This window comes from Protomyctophum parallelum, assembly GCF_964188405.1.
Source record: "Protomyctophum parallelum genome assembly, chromosome: 8".
Classification (NCBI taxonomy): Eukaryota; Metazoa; Chordata; class Actinopteri; order Myctophiformes; family Myctophidae; genus Protomyctophum; species Protomyctophum parallelum.
The window spans coordinates 42,974,878-42,995,989 of NC_139703.1; the positions used below are offsets into that span (position 1 = coordinate 42,974,878).

Below are 21,112 nucleotides of genomic sequence, written 5' to 3' on the forward strand. Positions count from 1 at the left end.
AGTACGTGGTGGGATAAAGGACAGTACATGGTGGGATAAAGGACAGTACGTGGTGGGATAAAGGACAGTACGTGGTGGGATAAAGACAGTACGTGGTGGGATAAAGGACAGTACGTGGTGGGATAAAGGACAGTACGTGGTGGGATAAAGGACAGTACATGGTGGGATAAAGGACAGTACGTGGTGGGATAAAGGACAGTATGTGGTGGGATAAAGGACAGTACGTGGTGGGATAAAGGACAGTACGTGGTGGGATAAAGGACAGTATGTGGTGGGATGAAGGACAGTACGTGGTGGGATAAAGGACAGTATGTGGTGGGATAAAGGACAGTACGTGGTGGGATAAAGGACAGTATGTGGTGGGATAAAGGACAGTACGTGGTGGGATAAAGGACAGTACGTGGTGGGATAAAGGACAGTATGTGGTGGGATGAAGGACAGTACGTGGTGGGATAAAGGACAGTATGTGGTGGGATAAAGGACAGTACGTGGTGGGATAAAGGACAGTACGTGGTGGGATAAAGGACAGTATGTGGTGGGATAAAGGACAGTACGTGGTGGGATAAAGGACAGTACGTGGTGGGATAAAGGACAGTATGTGGTGGGATGAAGGACAGTACGTGGTGGGATAAAGGACAGTATGTGGTGGGATAAAGGACAGTACGTGGTGGGATATTGGACAGTATGTGGTGGGATAAAGGACAGTACGTGGTGGGATAAAGGACAGTACGTGGTGGGATAAAGGACAGTACGTGGTGGGATGAAGGACAGTACGTGGTGGGATAAAGGACAGTACGTGGTGGGATATTGGACAGTACGTGGTGGGATAAAGGACAGTACATGGTGGGATAAAAGGACAGTACGTGGTGGGATAAAGGACAGTACGTGGTGGGATAAAGGACAGTATGTGGTGGGATAAAGGACAGTACGTGGTGGGATAAAGGACAGTACGTGGTGGGATAAAGGACAGTACGTGGTGGGATAAAGGACAGTACGTGGTGGGATAAAGGACAGTACGTGGTGGGATAAAGGACAGTATGTGGTGGGATAAAGGACAGTATGTGGTGGGATAAAGGACAGTACGTGGTGGGATAAAGGACAGTACGTGGTGGGATGAAGGACAGTACGTGGTGGGATAAAGGACAGTACGTGGTGGGATGAAGGACAGTACGTGGTGGGATAAAGGACAGTACGTGGTGGGATATTGGACAGTACGTGGTGGGATAAAGGACAGTACATGGTGGGATAAAGGACAGTACGTGGTGGGATAAAGGACAGTACGTGGTGGGATAAAGGACAGTATGTGGTGGGATAAAGGACAGTACGTGGTGGGATAAAGGACAGTACGTGGTGGGATAAAGGACAGTACGTGGTGGGATAAAGGACAGTACGTGGTGGGATAAAGGACAGTACGTGGTGGGATAAAGGACAGTATGTGGTGGGATAAAGGACAGTACGTGGTGGGATAAAGGACAGTACGTGGTGGGATAAAGGACAGTACGTGGTGGGATAAAGGACAGTACGTGGTGGGATAAAGGACAGTACGTGGTGGGATAAAGGACAGTATGTGGTGGGATAAAGGACAGTATGTGGTGGGATAAAGGACAGTACGTGGTGGGATGAAGGACAGTATGTGGTGGGATAAAGGACAGTACGTGGTGGGATGAAGGACAGTATGTGGTGGGATGAAGGACAGTATGTGGTGGGATAAAGGACAGTATGTGGTGGGATAAAGGACAGTATGTGGTGGGATAAAGGACAGTACATGGTGGGATAAAGGACAGTACGTGGTGGGATAAAGGACAGTGCGTGGTGGGATAAAGGACAGTACGTGGTGGGATAAAGGACAGTACGTGGTGGGATAAAGGACAGTATGTGGTGGGATAAAGGACAGTACATGGTGGGATAAAGGACAGTATGTGGTGGGATAAAGAACAGTACGTGGTGGGATAAAGGACAGTACGTGGTGGGATAAAGGACAGTACGTGGTGGGATAAAGGTCAGTATGTGGTGGGATAAAGGACAGTACGTGGTGGGATAAAGGACAGTACGTGGTGGGATGAAGGACAGTACGTGGTGGGATAAAGGACAGTATGTGGTGGGATAAAGGACAGTACGTGGTGGGATAAAGGACAGTACGTGGTGGGATATTGGACAGTACGTGGTGGGATAAAGGACAGTACGTGGTGGGATAAAGACAGTACGTGGTGGGATAAAGGACAGTACGTGGTGGGATAAAGGACAGTACGTGGTGGGATAAAGGACAGTACGTGGTGGGATATTGGACAGTACGTGGTGGGATAAAGGACAGTACGTGGTGGGATAAAGACAGTACGTGGTGGGATAAAGGACAGTACGTGGTGGGATAAAGGACAGTACGTGGTGGGATAAAGGACAGTACGTGGTGGGATATTGGACAGTACGTGGTGGGATAAAGGACAGTACGTGGTGGGATAAAGGACAGTACGTGGTGGGATAAAGGTCAGTATGTGGTGGGATAAAGGACAGTACGTGGTGGGATAAAGGACAGTACGTGGTGGGATGAAGGACAGTACATGGTGGGATAAAGGACAGTACGTGGTGGGATAAAGGACAGTATGTGGTGGGATAAAGGACAGTACGTGGTGGGATAAAGGACAGTATGTGGTGGGATAAAGGACAGTACGTGGTGGGATATTGGACAGTACGTGGTGGGATAAAGGACAGTACGTGGTGGGATATTGGACAGTACGTGGTGGGATAAAGGACAGTACGTGGTGGGATAAAGACAGTACGTGGTGGGATAAAGGACAGTATGTGGTGGGATAAAGGACAGTACGTGGTGGGATAAAGGACAGTATGTGGTGGGATAAAGGACAGTACGTGGTGGGATAAAGGACAGTACGTGGTGGGATAAAGACAGTACGTGGTGGGATAAAGGACAGTACGTGGTGGGATAAAGGACAGTACGTGGTGGGATAAAGACAGTACGTGGTGGGATAAAGGACAGTACGTGGTGGGATATTGGACAGTACGTGGTGGGATATTGGACAGTACGTGGTGGGATATTGGACAGTACGTGGTGGGATATTGGACAGTACGTGGTGGGATAAAGGACAGTACGTGGTGGGATAAAGGACAGTATGTGGTGGGATAAAGGACAGTACGTGGTGGGATATTGGACAGTACGTGGTGGGATAAAGGACAGTATGTGGTGGGATAAAGGACAGTATGTGGTGGGATAAAGGACAGTACGTGGTGGGATATTGGACAGTACGTGGTGGGATAAAGGACAGTACGTGGTGGGATAAAGGACAGTACGTGGTGGGATAAAGGACAGTATGTGGTGGGATAAAGGACAGTACGTGGTGGGATAAAGGACAGTACGTGGTGGGATAAAGGACAGTACGTGGTGGGATAAAGGACAGTACGTGGTGGGATATTGGACAGTATGTGGTGGGATAAAGGACAGTACGTGGTGGGATAAAGGACAGTGCGTGGTGGGATAAAGGACAGTACGTGGTGGGATAAAGGACAGTACGTGGTGGGATATTGGACAGTATGTGGTGGGATAAAGGACAGTGCGTGGTGGGATAAAGGACAGTACGTGGTGGGATAAAGACAGTACGTGGTGGGATAAAGGACAGTACATGGTGGGATAAAGGACAGTATGTGGTGGGATAAAGGACAGTACGTGGTGGGATAAAGGACAGTACGTGGTGGGATAAAGGACAGTACGTGGTGGGATAAAGGTCAGTATGTGGTGGGATAAAGGACAGTACGTGGTGGGATAAAGGACAGTACGTGGTGGGATGAAGGACAGTACGTGGTGGGATAAAGGACAGTATGTGGTGGGATAAAGGACAGTACGTGGTGGGATAAAGGACAGTACGTGGTGGGATAAAGGACAGTACGTGGTGGGATAAAGACAGTACGTGGTGGGATAAAGGACAGTATGTGGTGGGATAAAGGACAGTACGTGGTGGGATAAAGGACAGTACGTGGTGGGATAAAGGACAGTACGTGGTGGGATAAAGGACAGTATGTGGTGGGATAAAGGACAGTACGTGGTGGGATAAAGGACAGTATGTGGTGGGATAAAGGACAGTACGTGGTGGGATAAAGGACAGTACATGGTGGGATAAAGGACAGTATGTGGTGGGATAAAGGACAGTACGTGGTGGGATAAAGGACAGTACGTGGTGGGATAAAGGACAGTATGTGGTGGGATAAAGGACAGTACGTGGTGGGATAAAGGACAGTATGTGGTGGGATAAAGGACAGTACGTGGTGGGATAAAGGACAGTACATGGTGGGATAAAGGACAGTACGTGGTGGGATAAAGGACAGTACGTGGTGGGATAAAGGACAGTACGTGGTGGGATAAAGACAGTACGTGGTGGGATAAAGGACAGTACGTGGTGGGATAAAGGACAGTACGTGGTGGGATAAAGGACAGTACATGGTGGGATAAAGGACAGTACGTGGTGGGATAAAGGACAGTACGTGGTGGGATAAAGGACAGTACGTGGTGGGATAAAGACAGTACGTGGTGGGATAAAGGACAGTACGTGGTGGGATAAAGGACAGTACGTGGTGGGATAAAGGACAGTACATGGTGGGATAAAGGACAGTACGTGGTGGGATAAAGGACAGTACGTGGTGGGATAAAGGACAGTACGTGGTGGGATAAAGGACAGTACGTGGTGGGATAAAGGACAGTACGTGGTGGGATAAAGGACAGTACGTGGTGGGATAAAGGACAGTACGTGGTGGGATAAAGGACAGTACGTGGTGGGATAAAGACAGTACGTGGTGGGATAAAGGACAGTACGTGGTGGGATAAAGGACAGTACGTGGTGGGATAAGGACAGTACGTGGTGGGATAAAGAACAGTATGTGGTGGGATAAAGGACAGTACGTGGTGGGATAAAGGACAGTATGTGGTGGGATAAAGGACATTACGTGGTGGGATAAAGGACAGTACGTGGTGGGATGAAGGACAGTACGTGGTGGGATAAAGGACAGTATGTGGTGGGATAAAGGACAGTACGTGGTGGGATAAAGGACAGTACGTGGTGGGATATTGGACAGTACGTGGTGGGATAAAGGACAGTACGTGGTGGGATAAAGACAGTACGTGGTGGGATAAAGGACAGTATGTGGTGGGATAAAGGACAGTACGTGGTGGGATAAAGGACAGTACGTGGTGGGATAAAGGACAGTACGTGGTGGGATAAAGGACAGTACGTGGTGGGATAAAGGACAGTACGTGGTGGGATAAAGACAGTACGTGGTGGGATAAAGGACAGTACGTGGTGGGATAAAGGACAGTACGTGGTGGGATAAAGGACAGTACGTGGTGGGATAAAGGACAGTACGTGGTGGGATAAAGGACAGTATTTGGTGGGATAAAGGACAGTACGTGGTGGGATAAAGGACAGTATGTGGTGGGATAAAGGACAGTATGTGGTGGGATAAAGGACAGTACGTGGTGGGATAAAGGACAGTACGTGGTGGGATAAAGGACAGTACGTGGTGGGATAAAGGACAGTACGTGGTGGGATAAAGGACAGTACGTGGTGGGATAAAGGACAGTATGTGGTGGGATAAAGGACAGTATGTGGTGGGATAAAGGACAATATGTGGTGGGATAAAGGACAGTATGTGGTGGGATAAAGGACAGTATGTGGTGGGATAAAGGACAGTATGTGGTGGGATAAAGGACAGTATGTGGTGGGATAAAGGACAGTACGTGGTGGGATAAAGGACAGTACGTGGTGGGATAAAGGACAGTACGTGGTGGGATATTGGACAGTACGTGGTGGGATAAAGGACAGTACGTGGTGGGATATTGGACAGTACGTGGTGGGATAAAGGACAGTACGTGGTGGGATAAAGACAGTACGTGGTGGGATAAAGGACAGTATGTGGTGGGATAAAGGACAGTACGTGGTGGGATAAAGGACAGTATGTGGTGGGATAAAGGACAGTACGTGGTGGGATAAAGGACAGTACGTGGTGGGATAAAGACAGTACGTGGTGGGATAAAGGACAGTACGTGGTGGGATAAAGGACAGTACGTGGTGGGATAAAGACAGTACGTGGTGGGATAAAGGACAGTACGTGGTGGGATATTGGACAGTACGTGGTGGGATATTGGACAGTACGTGGTGGGATATTGGACAGTACGTGGTGGGATATTGGACAGTACGTGGTGGGATAAAGGACAGTACGTGGTGGGATAAAGGACAGTATGTGGTGGGATAAAGGACAGTACGTGGTGGGATATTGGACAGTACGTGGTGGGATAAAGGACAGTATGTGGTGGGATAAAGGACAGTATGTGGTGGGATAAAGGACAGTACGTGGTGGGATATTGGACAGTACGTGGTGGGATAAAGGACAGTACGTGGTGGGATAAAGGACAGTACGTGGTGGGATAAAGGACAGTATGTGGTGGGATAAAGGACAGTACGTGGTGGGATAAAGGACAGTACGTGGTGGGATAAAGGACAGTACGTGGTGGGATAAAGGACAGTACGTGGTGGGATATTGGACAGTATGTGGTGGGATAAAGGACAGTACGTGGTGGGATAAAGGACAGTGCGTGGTGGGATAAAGGACAGTACGTGGTGGGATAAAGGACAGTACGTGGTGGGATATTGGACAGTATGTGGTGGGATAAAGGACAGTGCGTGGTGGGATAAAGGACAGTACGTGGTGGGATAAAGACAGTACGTGGTGGGATAAAGGACAGTACATGGTGGGATAAAGGACAGTATGTGGTGGGATAAAGGACAGTACGTGGTGGGATAAAGGACAGTACGTGGTGGGATAAAGGACAGTACGTGGTGGGATAAAGGTCAGTATGTGGTGGGATAAAGGACAGTACGTGGTGGGATAAAGGACAGTACGTGGTGGGATGAAGGACAGTACGTGGTGGGATAAAGGACAGTATGTGGTGGGATAAAGGACAGTACGTGGTGGGATAAAGGACAGTACGTGGTGGGATAAAGGACAGTACGTGGTGGGATAAAGACAGTACGTGGTGGGATAAAGGACAGTATGTGGTGGGATAAAGGACAGTACGTGGTGGGATAAAGGACAGTACGTGGTGGGATAAAGGACAGTACGTGGTGGGATAAAGGACAGTATGTGGTGGGATAAAGGACAGTACGTGGTGGGATAAAGGACAGTATGTGGTGGGATAAAGGACAGTACGTGGTGGGATAAAGGACAGTACATGGTGGGATAAAGGACAGTATGTGGTGGGATAAAGGACAGTACGTGGTGGGATAAAGGACAGTACGTGGTGGGATAAAGGACAGTATGTGGTGGGATAAAGGACAGTACGTGGTGGGATAAAGGACAGTATGTGGTGGGATAAAGGACAGTACGTGGTGGGATAAAGGACAGTACATGGTGGGATAAAGGACAGTACGTGGTGGGATAAAGGACAGTACGTGGTGGGATAAAGGACAGTACGTGGTGGGATAAAGACAGTACGTGGTGGGATAAAGGACAGTACGTGGTGGGATAAAGGACAGTACGTGGTGGGATAAAGGACAGTACATGGTGGGATAAAGGACAGTACGTGGTGGGATAAAGGACAGTACGTGGTGGGATAAAGGACAGTACGTGGTGGGATAAAGACAGTACGTGGTGGGATAAAGGACAGTACGTGGTGGGATAAAGGACAGTACGTGGTGGGATAAAGGACAGTACATGGTGGGATAAAGGACAGTACGTGGTGGGATAAAGGACAGTACGTGGTGGGATAAAGGACAGTACGTGGTGGGATAAAGGACAGTACGTGGTGGGATAAAGGACAGTACGTGGTGGGATAAAGGACAGTACGTGGTGGGATAAAGGACAGTACGTGGTGGGATAAAGGACAGTACGTGGTGGGATAAAGACAGTACGTGGTGGGATAAAGGACAGTACGTGGTGGGATAAAGGACAGTACGTGGTGGGATAAGGACAGTACGTGGTGGGATAAAGAACAGTATGTGGTGGGATAAAGGACAGTACGTGGTGGGATAAAGGACAGTATGTGGTGGGATAAAGGACATTACGTGGTGGGATAAAGGACAGTACGTGGTGGGATGAAGGACAGTACGTGGTGGGATAAAGGACAGTATGTGGTGGGATAAAGGACAGTACGTGGTGGGATAAAGGACAGTACGTGGTGGGATATTGGACAGTACGTGGTGGGATAAAGGACAGTACGTGGTGGGATAAAGACAGTACGTGGTGGGATAAAGGACAGTATGTGGTGGGATAAAGGACAGTACGTGGTGGGATAAAGGACAGTACGTGGTGGGATAAAGGACAGTACGTGGTGGGATAAAGGACAGTACGTGGTGGGATAAAGGACAGTACGTGGTGGGATAAAGACAGTACGTGGTGGGATAAAGGACAGTACGTGGTGGGATAAAGGACAGTACGTGGTGGGATAAAGGACAGTACGTGGTGGGATAAAGGACAGTACGTGGTGGGATAAAGGACAGTATGTGGTGGGATAAAGGACAGTACGTGGTGGGATAAAGGACAGTATGTGGTGGGATAAAGGACAGTATGTGGTGGGATAAAGGACAGTACGTGGTGGGATAAAGGACAGTACGTGGTGGGATAAAGGACAGTACGTGGTGGGATAAAGGACAGTACGTGGTGGGATAAAGGACAGTACGTGGTGGGATAAAGGACAGTATGTGGTGGGATAAAGGACAGTATGTGGTGGGATAAAGGACAATATGTGGTGGGATAAAGGACAGTATGTGGTGGGATAAAGGACAGTATGTGGTGGGATAAAGGACAGTATGTGGTGGGATAAAGGACAGTATGTGGTGGGATAAAGGACAGTATGTGGTGGGATAAAGGACAGTACGTGGTGGGATAAAGGACAGTACGTGGTGGGATAAAGGACAGTACGTGGTGGGATAAAGGACAGTACGTGGTGGGATAAAGGACAGTACGTGGTGGGATAAAGGACAGTACGTGGTGGGATAAAGGACAGTATGTGGTGGGATAAAGGACAGTATGTGGTGGGATAAAGGACAATACGTGGTGGGATAAAGGACAGTATGTGGTGGGATAAAGGACAGTACGTGGTGGGATAAAGGACAGTACGTGGTGGGATAAAGGACAGTATGTGGTGGGATAAAGGACAATACGTGGTGGGATAAAGGACAGTATGTGGTGGGATAAAGGACAGTACGTGGTGGGATAAAGGACAGTATGTGGTGGGATAAAGGACAGTATGTGGTGGGATAAAGAACAGTATGTGGTGGGATAAAGGACAATACGTGGTGGGATAAAGGACAGTACGTGGTGGGATAAAGGACAGTACGTGGTGGGATAAAGGACAATACGTGGTGGGATAAAGGACAGTATGTGGTGGGATAAAGGACAGTACGTGGTGGGATAAAGGACAGTATGTGGTGGGATAAAGGACAGTACGTGGTGGGATAAAGGACAGTATGTGGTGGGATAAAGGACAATACGTGGTGGGATAAAGGACAGTACGTGGTGGGATAAAGGACAGTACGTGGTGGGATAAAGGACAGTATGTGGTGGGATAAAGACAGTACGTGGTGGGATAAAGGACAGTACGTGGTGGGATAAAGGACAGTACGTGGTGGGATAAAGGACAGTACGTGGTGGGATAAAGGACAGTACGTGGTGGGATAAAGGACAATACGTGGTGGGATAAAGGACAGTACGTGGTGGGATAAAGGACAGTACGTGGTGGGATAAAGGACAATACGTGGTGGGATAAAGGACAGTATGTGGTGGGATAAAGGACAGTACGTGGTGGGATAAAGGACAGTACGTGGTGGGATAAAGACAGTACGTGGTGGGATAAAGACAGTACGTGGTGGGATAAAGGACAGTACGTGGTGGGATAAAGACAGTACGTGGTGGGATAAAGGACAGTACGTGGTGGGATAAAGGACAGTACGTGGTGGGATAAAGACAGTACGTGGTGGGATAAAGGACAGTACGTGGTGGGATAAAGACAGTACGTGGTGGGATAAAGGACAGTACGTGGTGGGATAAAGACAGTACGTGGTGGGATAAAGGACAGTATGTGGTGGGATAAAGGACAGTACGTGGTGGGATAAAGGACAGTACGTGGTGGGATAAAGGACAGTACGTGGTGGGATAAAGGACAGTACGTGGTGGGATAAAGACAGTACGTGGTGGGATAAAGGACAGTACGTGGTGGGATAAAGGACAGTACGTGGTGGGATAAAGACAGTACGTGGTGGGATAAAGGACAGTACGTGGTGGGATAAAGACAGTACGTGGTGGGATAAAGGACAGTACGTGGTGGGATAAAGACAGTACGTGGTGGGATAAAGGACAGTATGTGGTGGGATAAAGGACAGTACGTGGTGGGATAAAGGACAGTACGTGGTGGGATAAAGGACAGTATGTGGTGGGATAAAGGACAATACGTGGTGGGATAAAGGACAGTACGTGGTGGGATAAAGGACAGTACGTGGTGGGATAAAGGACAGTACGTGGTGGGATAAAGGACAATACGTGGTGGGATAAAGGACAGTACGTGGTGGGATAAAGGACAGTACGTGGTGGGATAAAGGACAATACGTGGTGGGATAAAGGACAGTATGTGGTGGGATAAAGGACAGTACGTGGTGGGATAAAGGACAGTACGTGGTGGGATAAAGACAGTACGTGGTGGGATAAAGACAGTACGTGGTGGGATAAAGGACAGTACGTGGTGGGATAAAGACAGTACGTGGTGGGATAAAGGACAGTACGTGGTGGGATAAAGGACAGTACGTGGTGGGATAAAGACAGTACGTGGTGGGATAAAGGACAGTACGTGGTGGGATAAAGACAGTACGTGGTGGGATAAAGGACAGTACGTGGTGGGATAAAGGACAGTACATGGTGGGATAAAGGACAGTACGTGGTGGGATAAAGGACAGTACGTGGTGGGATAAAGGACAGTACGTGGTGGGATAAAGGACAGTACGTGGTGGGATAAAGGACAGTACGTGGTGGGATAAAGGACAGTACGTGGTGGGATAAAGGACAGTACGTGGTGGGATAAAGGACAGTACGTGGTGGGATAAAGACAGTACGTGGTGGGATAAAGGACAGTACGTGGTGGGATAAAGGACAGTACGTGGTGGGATAAGGACAGTACGTGGTGGGATAAAGGACAGTATGTGGTGGGATAAAGGACAGTACGTGGTGGGATAAAGGACAGTATGTGGTGGGATAAAGGACAGTACGTGGTGGGATAAAGGACAGTACGTGGTGGGATGAAGGACAGTACGTGGTGGGATAAAGGACAGTATGTGGTGGGATAAAGGACAGTACGTGGTGGGATAAAGGACAGTACGTGGTGGGATATTGGACAGTACGTGGTGGGATAAAGGACAGTACGTGGTGGGATAAAGACAGTACGTGGTGGGATAAAGGACAGTATGTGGTGGGATAAAGGACAGTACGTGGTGGGATAAAGGACAGTACGTGGTGGGATAAAGGACAGTACGTGGTGGGATAAAGGACAGTACGTGGTGGGATAAAGGACAGTACGTGGTGGGATAAAGACAGTACGTGGTGGGATAAAGGACAGTACGTGGTGGGATAAAGGACAGTACGTGGTGGGATAAAGGACAGTACGTGGTGGGATAAAGGACAGTACGTGGTGGGATAAAGACAGTACGTGGTGGGATAAAGGACAGTACGTGGTGGGATAAAGACAGTACATGGTGGGATAAAGGACAGTACGTGGTGGGATAAAGGACAGTACGTGGTGGGATAAAGGACAGTTCGTGGTGGGATAAAGGACAGTACGTGGTGGGATAAAGGACAGTACTGTACGTGGTGGGATAAAGGACAGTATGTGGTGGGATAAAGGACAGTACATGGTGGGATAAAGGACAGTACGTGGTGGGATAAAGACAGTACGTGGTGGGATATTGGACAGTACGTGGTGGGATAAAGGACAGTACGTGGTGGGATAAAGGACAGTACATGGTGGGATAAAGGACAGTACGTGGTGGGATAAAGGACAATACGTGGTGGGATAAAGGACAGTACGTGGTGGGATAAAGGACAGTACGTGGTGGGATATTGGACAGTACGTGGTGGGATAAAGGACAGTACGTGGTGGGATAAAGGACAGTACATGGTGGGATAAAGGACAGTACGTGGTGGGATAAAGGACAGTATGTGGTGGGATAAAGGACAGTACGTGGTGGGATAAAGGACAGTACATGGTGGGATAAAGGACAGTACGTGGTGGGATAAAGGACAGTACATGGTGGGATAAAGGACAGTACGTGGTGGGATAAAGGACAGTACGTGGTGGGATAAAGGACAGTACGTGGTGGGATAAAGGACAGTACGTGGTGGGATAAAGGACAGTACGTGGTGGGATAAAGAACAGTACATGGTGGGATAAAGGACAGTACGTGGTGGGATATTGGACAGTACGTGGTGGGATATTGGACAGTACGTGGTGGGATATTGGACAGTACGTGGTGGGATATTGGACAGTACGTGGTGGGATATTGGACAGTACGTGGTGGGATAAAGGACAGTACGTGGTGGGATAAAGACAGTACGTGGTGGGATGAAGGACAGGAGGATGAAGGACATATGGGTTCACTGAGTTTCTGGGCTGATATTGGAAGAGCAGTCTAGGAAACGAGGATTTCCTGCAGCTCATCTAATAGTTACTTCACTCACTTCCCCCCTCTGTTGGCCAGGCAATCACTAGTAAAGTGATGAAAGCTGTGGACAGAGGAGACAGAATATAATAGTCCAGCTCAGGATGTTTGCAAACAAACGTGAAGGGTGATATTTGCAGGTATAGAATGTCCATATGGATGTTTGTCTTTATAGCTCAAATGGCTGCATTGTAGGCCTATATGCATATAATGGCTATAACACTATAGCGATGTCTAGTTTGTCAAGGATATACTTTTGGTTTTGATGTCACGATGATTTGGCCTATCGATTCGACTGTCAATTGATTAGTCTCGACGATACTAATCAATTGATGGGGGGCTTTAGGGATCTGGAGGCCCGTTTCAAGACCAAATATGAGGCCCCCATACACCCCCCCTACTCAGTCTGTGTCTCATATAGGAGGGCTGTGGGCAGTTCAGAAACCCGTCCTATATGCAGTGAAATCATTGTCAGGCAGAATTTTTTTTGGTTTCTATTATAGCTTGGATTCACTGGTGGACGGGTTTCTGAACTGTCCACAGCCCTCCTATTAGACACAGACTGAGTAGGATTTTTCTTTTGCTATTTTATCATAAACATTAGTGAGGACCAATTATATGAAGATAGTAGGTTGAAAAGTGGCGAAGTGGTCCTTTAACAGCGTGCAGGGAGAGAGCAGGGCAGCGAGTGACCGAGAGAAACGGGGCAAGAGAGAGAGTCTCTGTGCAGTGGGGGGGGGGGGGGGGGGGTCGAGGCCCCCAAAGAGGCTGGAGGCCCGTTTCAATTGAAACTGATGAAACATAGCAAAGGCCTCCTATCAGTCTCGTGTGGCCAGACAACTATTCACAATCTCTGAATGTAGAGTCTGGAACTACACCTCCTGAAATCCGAGTAAGGAAGCTGCCATTTCCGTTCACAAAAATAATATATTTTGAAATATCTTTACATTTTATTGCACACTGATGATTGTTTGGCGAGCACGCAGTAAAATCAAGGTTGTGTTAAGATGAAGCTGTATGGTGCATGACAGCCATCCCATCATGTGTAATACCAAAGTTTCTCTCAAAATAACACAGATTTGGAAACATAACAAAATCACAGTCAAGTATGCAGTATTTCCCTTTATAACATTATTGTTTTCTGTTTCTGTTTCTGATTAATCTGAAGAAAAAAAGCTCTCATTGAAGAAAAGCTTTTGGTGTCCTGATTTCAGATTGCTGTTTTCAATAGATCTCTATCTGACACATTATATCATATAACGTGTGTGTGTGTGTGTGTGTGTGTGTGTGTGTGTGTGTGTGTGTGTGTGTGTGTGTGTGTGTGTGTGTGTGTGTGTGTGTGTGTGTGTGTGTGTGTGTGTGTGTGTGTGTGTGTGTGTGTGTGTGTGTGTGTGTCTGGCTGCCAGGAGCCACATTGCACACAGCTGGTGGCGCGGCTGCAGTGTCTCGCCTCTGTGGAGTGTATTCTTAGCTCCCTAAAACCCAATAAGTGAAATAAGATTAGACAACGTGCACGCGCACGCACAGCATGCACACGCACACACACGCGCACACACACACACACACACACACACGCACGCACGCGTCACACACACACACACACACACACACACACACACACACACACACACACACACACACACACACACACACACACATGTACACACTTTCTTATACTGCACATATATCTTTCTCTCTCATACACACAGAAAGAGAGAATGGGAGATGAGAGAAGGAGGAGAGGGGGGGGGGGAAGAGAGAGAGAGGTGAGATGGTACTCTGATAGGCCACTTGTGCTGCATGGGTGCCCGGGTGGAGTGTGTTCTGCATGGGTGCTGGGTGGAGTGTGTTCTGCATGGGTGCTGGGTGGAGTGTGTTCTGCATGGGTGCTGGGTGGAGTATGTTCTGCATGGGTGCTGGGTGGAGTATGTTCTGCATGGGTGCCTGGTGGAGTGTGTTCTGCATGGGTGCCTGGTGGAGTGTGTTCTGCATGGGTGCTGGGTGGAGTGTGTTCTGCATGGGTGCTGGGTGGAGTGTGTTCTGCATGGGTGCTGGGTGGAGTGTGTTCTGCATGGGTGCTGGGTGGAGTGTGTTCTGCATGGGTGCTGGGTGGAGTGTGTTCTGCATGGGTGCCTGGTGGAGTGTGTTCTGCATGGGTGCTGGGTGGAGTGTGTTCTGCATGGGTGCTGGGTGGAGTGTGTTCTGCATGGGTGCTGGGTGGAGTGTGTTCTGCATGGGTGCTGGGTGGAGTGTGTTCTGCATGGGTGCCTGGTGGAGTGTGTTCTGCATGGGTGCTGGGTGGAGTGTGTTCTGCATGGGTGCTGGGTGGAGTGTGTTCTGCATGGGTGCTGGGTGGAGTGTGTTCTGCATGGGTGCCTGGTGGAGTGTGTTCTGCATGGGTGCTGGGTGGAGTGTGTTCTGCATGGGTGCTGGGTGGAGTGTGTTCTGCATGGGTGCTGGGTGGAGTGTGTTCTGCATGGGTGCCTGGTGGAGTGTGTTCTGCATGGGTGCTGGGTGGAGTGTGTTCTGCATGGGTGCTGGGTGGAGTATGTTCTGCATGGGTGCTGGGTGGAGTATGTTCTGCATGGGTGCTGGGTGGAGTGTGTTCTGCATGGGTGCTGGGTGGAGTATGTTCTGCATGGGTGCCTGGTGGAGTGTGTTCTGCATGGGTGCCTGGTGGAGTGTGTTCTGCATGGGTGCTGGGTGGAGTGTGTTCTGCATGGGTGCCTGGTGGAGTGTGTTCTGCATGGGTGCTGAGTGGAGTGTGTTCTGTGAACTATAAGCTATATAGGATGTCCGTTGTCCGTAAATCGATACGGCTCTCATTGCCACGGTCGGTCAGATAATGGACAAATGAACAAGATTGGCATTTACCGCCATGAAAAAACATTTCTGGAGAGTCACGTTAATAGATCATTATAGTTGTTCTCCATAGAATTACATCACTCCCTGCCTCATCCTATTACACCTTTAACATGTTCATCAATCAGCAGGCCGTCACTGACATTTTGTCATATTATTAGGATTCGCTCTGCCCTAAAATGCTGACATTTTCAGCCAAGCTTTAAATAGCCTGTTGACCGCAGAATATTTGGTTGAGTGTGACAGGGGAGCATGAGGTTCTGCCAAGAAGAAGTGTGTGCAGAGAGAGAGAGAGAGAGAGGTGTGTGTGTGTGTGTGTGTGTGTGTGTGTGTGTGTGTGTGTGTGTGTGTGTGTGTGTGTGTGTGTGTGTGTGTGTGTGTGTGTGTGTGTGTGTGTGTGTGTGTGTGTGTGTGTGTGTCTTGGTGGTGGTGGTCGGGGAGGGGGGCGGGGAGGGTTAGTGGGCATTAGTGAATGGCCGTGCTATTGCATCCTCCCGGGAGACCTCTAAAACACACACAAACACACACACACGCGAGCGCGCGCGCAGACTGACTACCTTCCCGACGCACTGAACCCGCCTTCATCCCCAAAAGTCTCACTCCCATCTCACTCCCGTACCTCTCAATAGCGTCGCGCCGCCCCTCAAGCAGTCAGTACTCAGTATACACACACACACACTCTGTCCTCTGTCATACAGACAGGAGTCTAACGCACCGAGACACCGTGGCGTGGAGTGGACCCCGTGCGTATTTACGCGAATGTGTGTATCAGTGGGAGCGGAGTCAGCGGACGTGGCGGACCCAAATCATAAGCACAGCCTGAATGGACCGGGGCGGCGTTCCCGCAGCAGATAGCCCGTCAGAGCCGTCACCTGAGGGAGAGACATAAAATCCGAGTTCATGTATTTCATTGCCACTCCAAGTGCGCCCGGTGCTGTTACGCGAAAACGAAGTATATGCAGAAGAGGAAGAAGGTTCCCGATTCAGTTTGACTGAAGTTCGCCACCGTGGCTGACAGTTTCGATCCTATTTTAGCAGCATCCCTCTTTCTTTCCCGGGGGACGAACGAGACGAGCCGTGAAGCTGCGCGTTTCTCTCTGCCCACCTCTCCGGTGGATGTTCACTTGGTGGATGTGTGACGATGGATTAAAAGCTGCCCTGCTCTGGACCCCTAACGTTGCTTCTGGGACGCTGCGAGAGACTGCCGACTTCATTCACCCCCAGGATTATTTCTGTCACCTCTCACCGAGCTGTCGCTCCTCTCCTTCCCCGGTACAGCACTCGACATGACCGCGGAATATGTTTTACGGTGCCTGCTGATGCTCTGCCTGGCGCTCTTCTCGGCCAACGCCAGTAACTGGTTGTAAGTCCCACTCTGTTCACTTCACTAACTCCCCTGCTCTCTCTCCTCCTCCGCCGCCTACATCCATAGATCCACGTGTTGTTGTCTTCACTTCAGTCAGACAGACACGACCTTCCTCCCGCAGTGTCCGACTTCATCCTCTCTGAATCCCTCAACATCGCTCTCTTTCTGTACAGACTGAGACGGCAACAGGTCGCAGCTCAGTGGTCCCACCTAATTATGCCCATCCTCAGTCGTATACTGCTACACTGAAACAATTAGGCATATAGGCTATATAGTATATACACCTCAGTTATATGTATTTGTATACAAGTTGTAATAACTTATACAAACACACATCATCCCACACAGACTTCAATTAGCCACTCTGTGCTTAGGCGCATCCATATAGTAGGCTAGACATTTTTTTAATTTATTTATTTATTTTCTAGTTCAGATAAGGTCTCACTCAGGTCAAGAACCGGCTTATCATTATAGGCTGTTATTTGTTCATGAGGTGTTGAGGTGAGCTGAGTTTTGCCCTGAAAGAACAATTAGTGGACGAGACCATTCAGAATTGTGTCAGTTCAGGTTATAACACATGCACAGAATAGAAGGATATAGATATTGTTGTATATAGGGCTATATAGGCTACTGCAAAGCCACCTCTTTTCAGGGGCCGGTCGGGTTGGTTGGTCGCATGTGCGTGCCTGCTCTACAGTGGGAGGAGGTAGGGTTTGTAGGCTATACATTCCTATATGTATTTAACTTATTCTGCTGCCATTTTCACTTCTATAGTTTGAAATCATTTTAAGCTTAAAGTGGTTATGTCAAGGACCCATAACTCTGAGAGTAAAAACCAAAATTATGGTTCCAGCTGAGAGTTATATGGCTATACAGACCGAGGGTCCATTTCGACTCCCCCCAGGAGCCCTGCACTTTACACCATTAATCGAAATTGTAATTGAAATTTGCCCCCCCCCCCCCCCCCCCACGACTTTCACATAAACTGCAAAACAGTAGGCATATACGATTATGCAATGCAAGCAGGAAGCCTATTATACCTATGACTTTCCATGTTGCGAGTTGCGACATCACCAGATTTGCTCCGTGCAACTGCATGCACTCCAGGTGGCCTATAACAGTCCAAGAACTTGTGTGTCATATGATATTCGTCAGAATCTGTGACAAATTAAAGCTTGCCCAAATAATAATCGTGAACTCATGTGTCATGCACGGCTCAGGTGTTTCTGGAGGAGCGAGAAGGCGTGGTGACACAACATGTGCGGGCACGTTGCCTATATAGCTAGCTGCTATAGTCTGTTGAATGGGATTATTTGGTTGGGATAAAATGTCTACAGGAGTTCTCAACATGTGGCTCCTCTTTCTTAGCCCGCTGGCCGCTTCTTCAACGGCAGCAGGTATAAGGGGGGGGGGGGGGGGGGGGTGTAGACATATATAAGAGCATGGTTTTATGCAATAAATCGTTTTGAAGGCCTACTAAAAACATGGCTATATGGCAAACATAATAGTGGAAGACGTATGACGGCACGCAGTATTTCAAGTTTGGCGAGAACATTCAGACTTTTCAGAGACCCTGGCGTGCAGGTTTTTATAGCCTATACTTGTTATTTCTTCCTCTCTGTGTGGCTTATACCTGTGAGCGTGCACTTTTGTCTATAGCCTTATAACAAACGATCACAATCATCACAATCGTCACATTTTAAAAATTGTCAATCATATTTACAGAAGACACACAACTCAGTCTCAGTCCCTAGCCTATACATATTGTTGATGGTCTGTTTTTTGGGTGACTCCCTGCCCTGGTGAATTATCTCCCGACAATGACCGTGCACCTAGCCAGATATTATCCCTTACATAATAGCCTAATAATAATAGGCCTAATCATCATCATCATCATCATCATCATCAAGAAGGATAAGAGGAAAATAAGGAGACGGCTTATGGTGATAGTTAATGAGGTTATGATGAATGCTTATTTTTTATATTTTGTAAAATAATGTCCAATTAATCCAACGACCTATGCTGTCAGCCAGCGGGTAATTTACGTGATTTAATAATTTGTGTGATTTGAATATTTTATGAACTGAACTGAAAGGAAACAAAATAAGCTATAAAAAGGGGGGGGGGGGGGGGGATAGCACGCTGCAGTGGCGTGCACAGACATTTAGAGGGGCAGGTGCTCAAGTGAAAAAAGGGCACCTTGTGCAGCGCATTTTGGGGCGGGAAGTACCCATTTTGGTGCTTTAGCTATTGAAAAATAGCAGATCTACAAGCTCATAGCGCGCCACCGAGTGGCGCGCTACGAGCTTGTAGGTCTGCTATTTTTCTTTAATCGAAGAACCACTGACATAGAAACATAGCTTTAGATTGTGGGGGCCTAAATAATACAGTAGAAGTGTTTTTATCAAGATTTGATCAATGTCACCGCATGGTCCACACACTACAAATGAAAAAAAAAAAAAAAAAAAAGAAATCTTTTTTTTAAGAGCAAAATTGCCAAAAGGGCAGGGGGTGCTCTAGCACCCCCTAGTGTCTATCTGTGCACGCCACTGACGCTGCGTAAAATGATGTATTCCAGCCTGGTCGGATATTGCTTTTACTGTGTCCATCGTGTCAGCGCCTTCCTCCCGTCCTCCTCCTCTCCTCGCAGTCAGTGCATGCGGTGCACCTGCATGTGATTGTGTGCGTGCCTGCAGCTCCATTTCCCGAGCAGCTCCACGACTGGCTGGCTGCATGCATGCATGGTGCGCGCGGCGTACGTGCTTGCATGCATGGAGTGCTGCAGTGCTATGGGCATTATATGAGCGAGGGAGACAGTCAGTAATGAGTTATGGAGGAATGGGTCTATTATTTCAAAATACAAATACGCAGCTGGCAGGATAGCACATGAATCCTCGTCAAGCAGTCTCATTTCAAGTTAAAACAGATGCGCGACATTTGTGACCGAAAATAGCAGATAGGGCCAGAGAGAGAGATGTAAGCGTGTATAGGCCTATAGCCTACAAGCTTACATCTCATGATGAGCTCCTCTTGCTCGCAACAAGGATATAAATCATGCTTTATTCAGTAGCCTAATTGTTCATTTGAGCTCCTCTAAAGCAAAGGGATTACATCTGGCATCCTTCAAAGAACAAAAGTCAGACAGAAGGGACAGCAGTGCATCTGACCTGATTCTTGCAGCTTTGTGGCAGTTGATTTATGTATTTAGAACTATAAGCCCTGGGGAAAGTATAGGCTAGATATGCTCATATATTTACAAGTTGATGGCTCATCACCTTTGAGATGTTGAGAGTTGAGTAACTGTTATTTTGAACCATCCATGCTGTTTTCAAAGAACAGGCAGCTACTGACAAGCTACCTTCCATTTGTAAATCACAGTGCTGCACATGTGTCCTGTAAATCACCTGCACAGTGCTGTACAGTGTCCTGTAAATCACCTGCACAGTGCTGTACAGTGTCCTGTAAATCACCTGTACAGTGTCCTGTAAATCACCTGCACAGTGCTGCAGTGTCCTGTAAATCACCTGCACAGTGCTGCACAGTGTCCTGTAAATCACCTGCACAGTGTCCTGGCTGTAAATCACCTGCACAGTGCTGTACAGTGTCCTGTAAATCACCTGCACAGTGTCCTGGCTGTAAATCACCTGCACAGTGTCCTGTAAATCACCTGCACAGTGTCCTGTAAATCACCTGCACAGTGCTGCACAGTGTCCTGTAAATCACCTGCACAGTGCTGCACAGTGTCCTGTAAATCACCTGCACAGTGCTGTACAGTGTCCTGTAAATCACCTGTACAGTGTCCTGTAAATCACCTGCACAGTGCTGCAGTGTCCTGTAAATCACCTGCACAGTGCTGCACAGTGTCCTGTAAATCACCTGCACAGTGTCCTGGCTGTAAATCACCTGCACAGTGTCCTGTAAATCACCTGCACAGTGTCCTGTAAATCACCTGCACAGTGCTGTACAGTGTCCTGTAAATCACCTGCACAGTGTCCTGTAAATCACCTGCACAGTGTCCTGTAAATCACCTGCACAGTGCTGCACAGTGTCCTGTAAATCACCTGCACAGTGCTGTACAGTGTCCTGTAAATCACCTGCACAGTGCTGTACAGTGTCCTGTAAATCACCTGCACAGTGCTGTACAGTGTCCTGTAAATCACCTGCACAGTGTCCTGGCTGTAAATCACCT

At 48.3% G+C, this 21,112-nt stretch overlaps 1 protein-coding gene across 1 annotated transcript in view; it reads left to right on the plus strand.

The window, feature by feature from the left end:
• Positions 1-16,279: 16,279 nt before the first annotated feature.
• The window catches only part of wnt4 (wingless-type MMTV integration site family, member 4), a 22,576-nt gene continuing 17,743 nt past the window's right edge, over positions 16,280-21,112 (plus strand). The window contains exon 1 of the mRNA XM_083770910.1: positions 16,280-16,920. Coding sequence (XP_083627036.1) covers positions 16,844-16,920 — 77 coding nt within the window. The 5' untranslated portion in view covers positions 16,280-16,843. The remainder of the gene's footprint in view (positions 16,921-21,112) is intronic.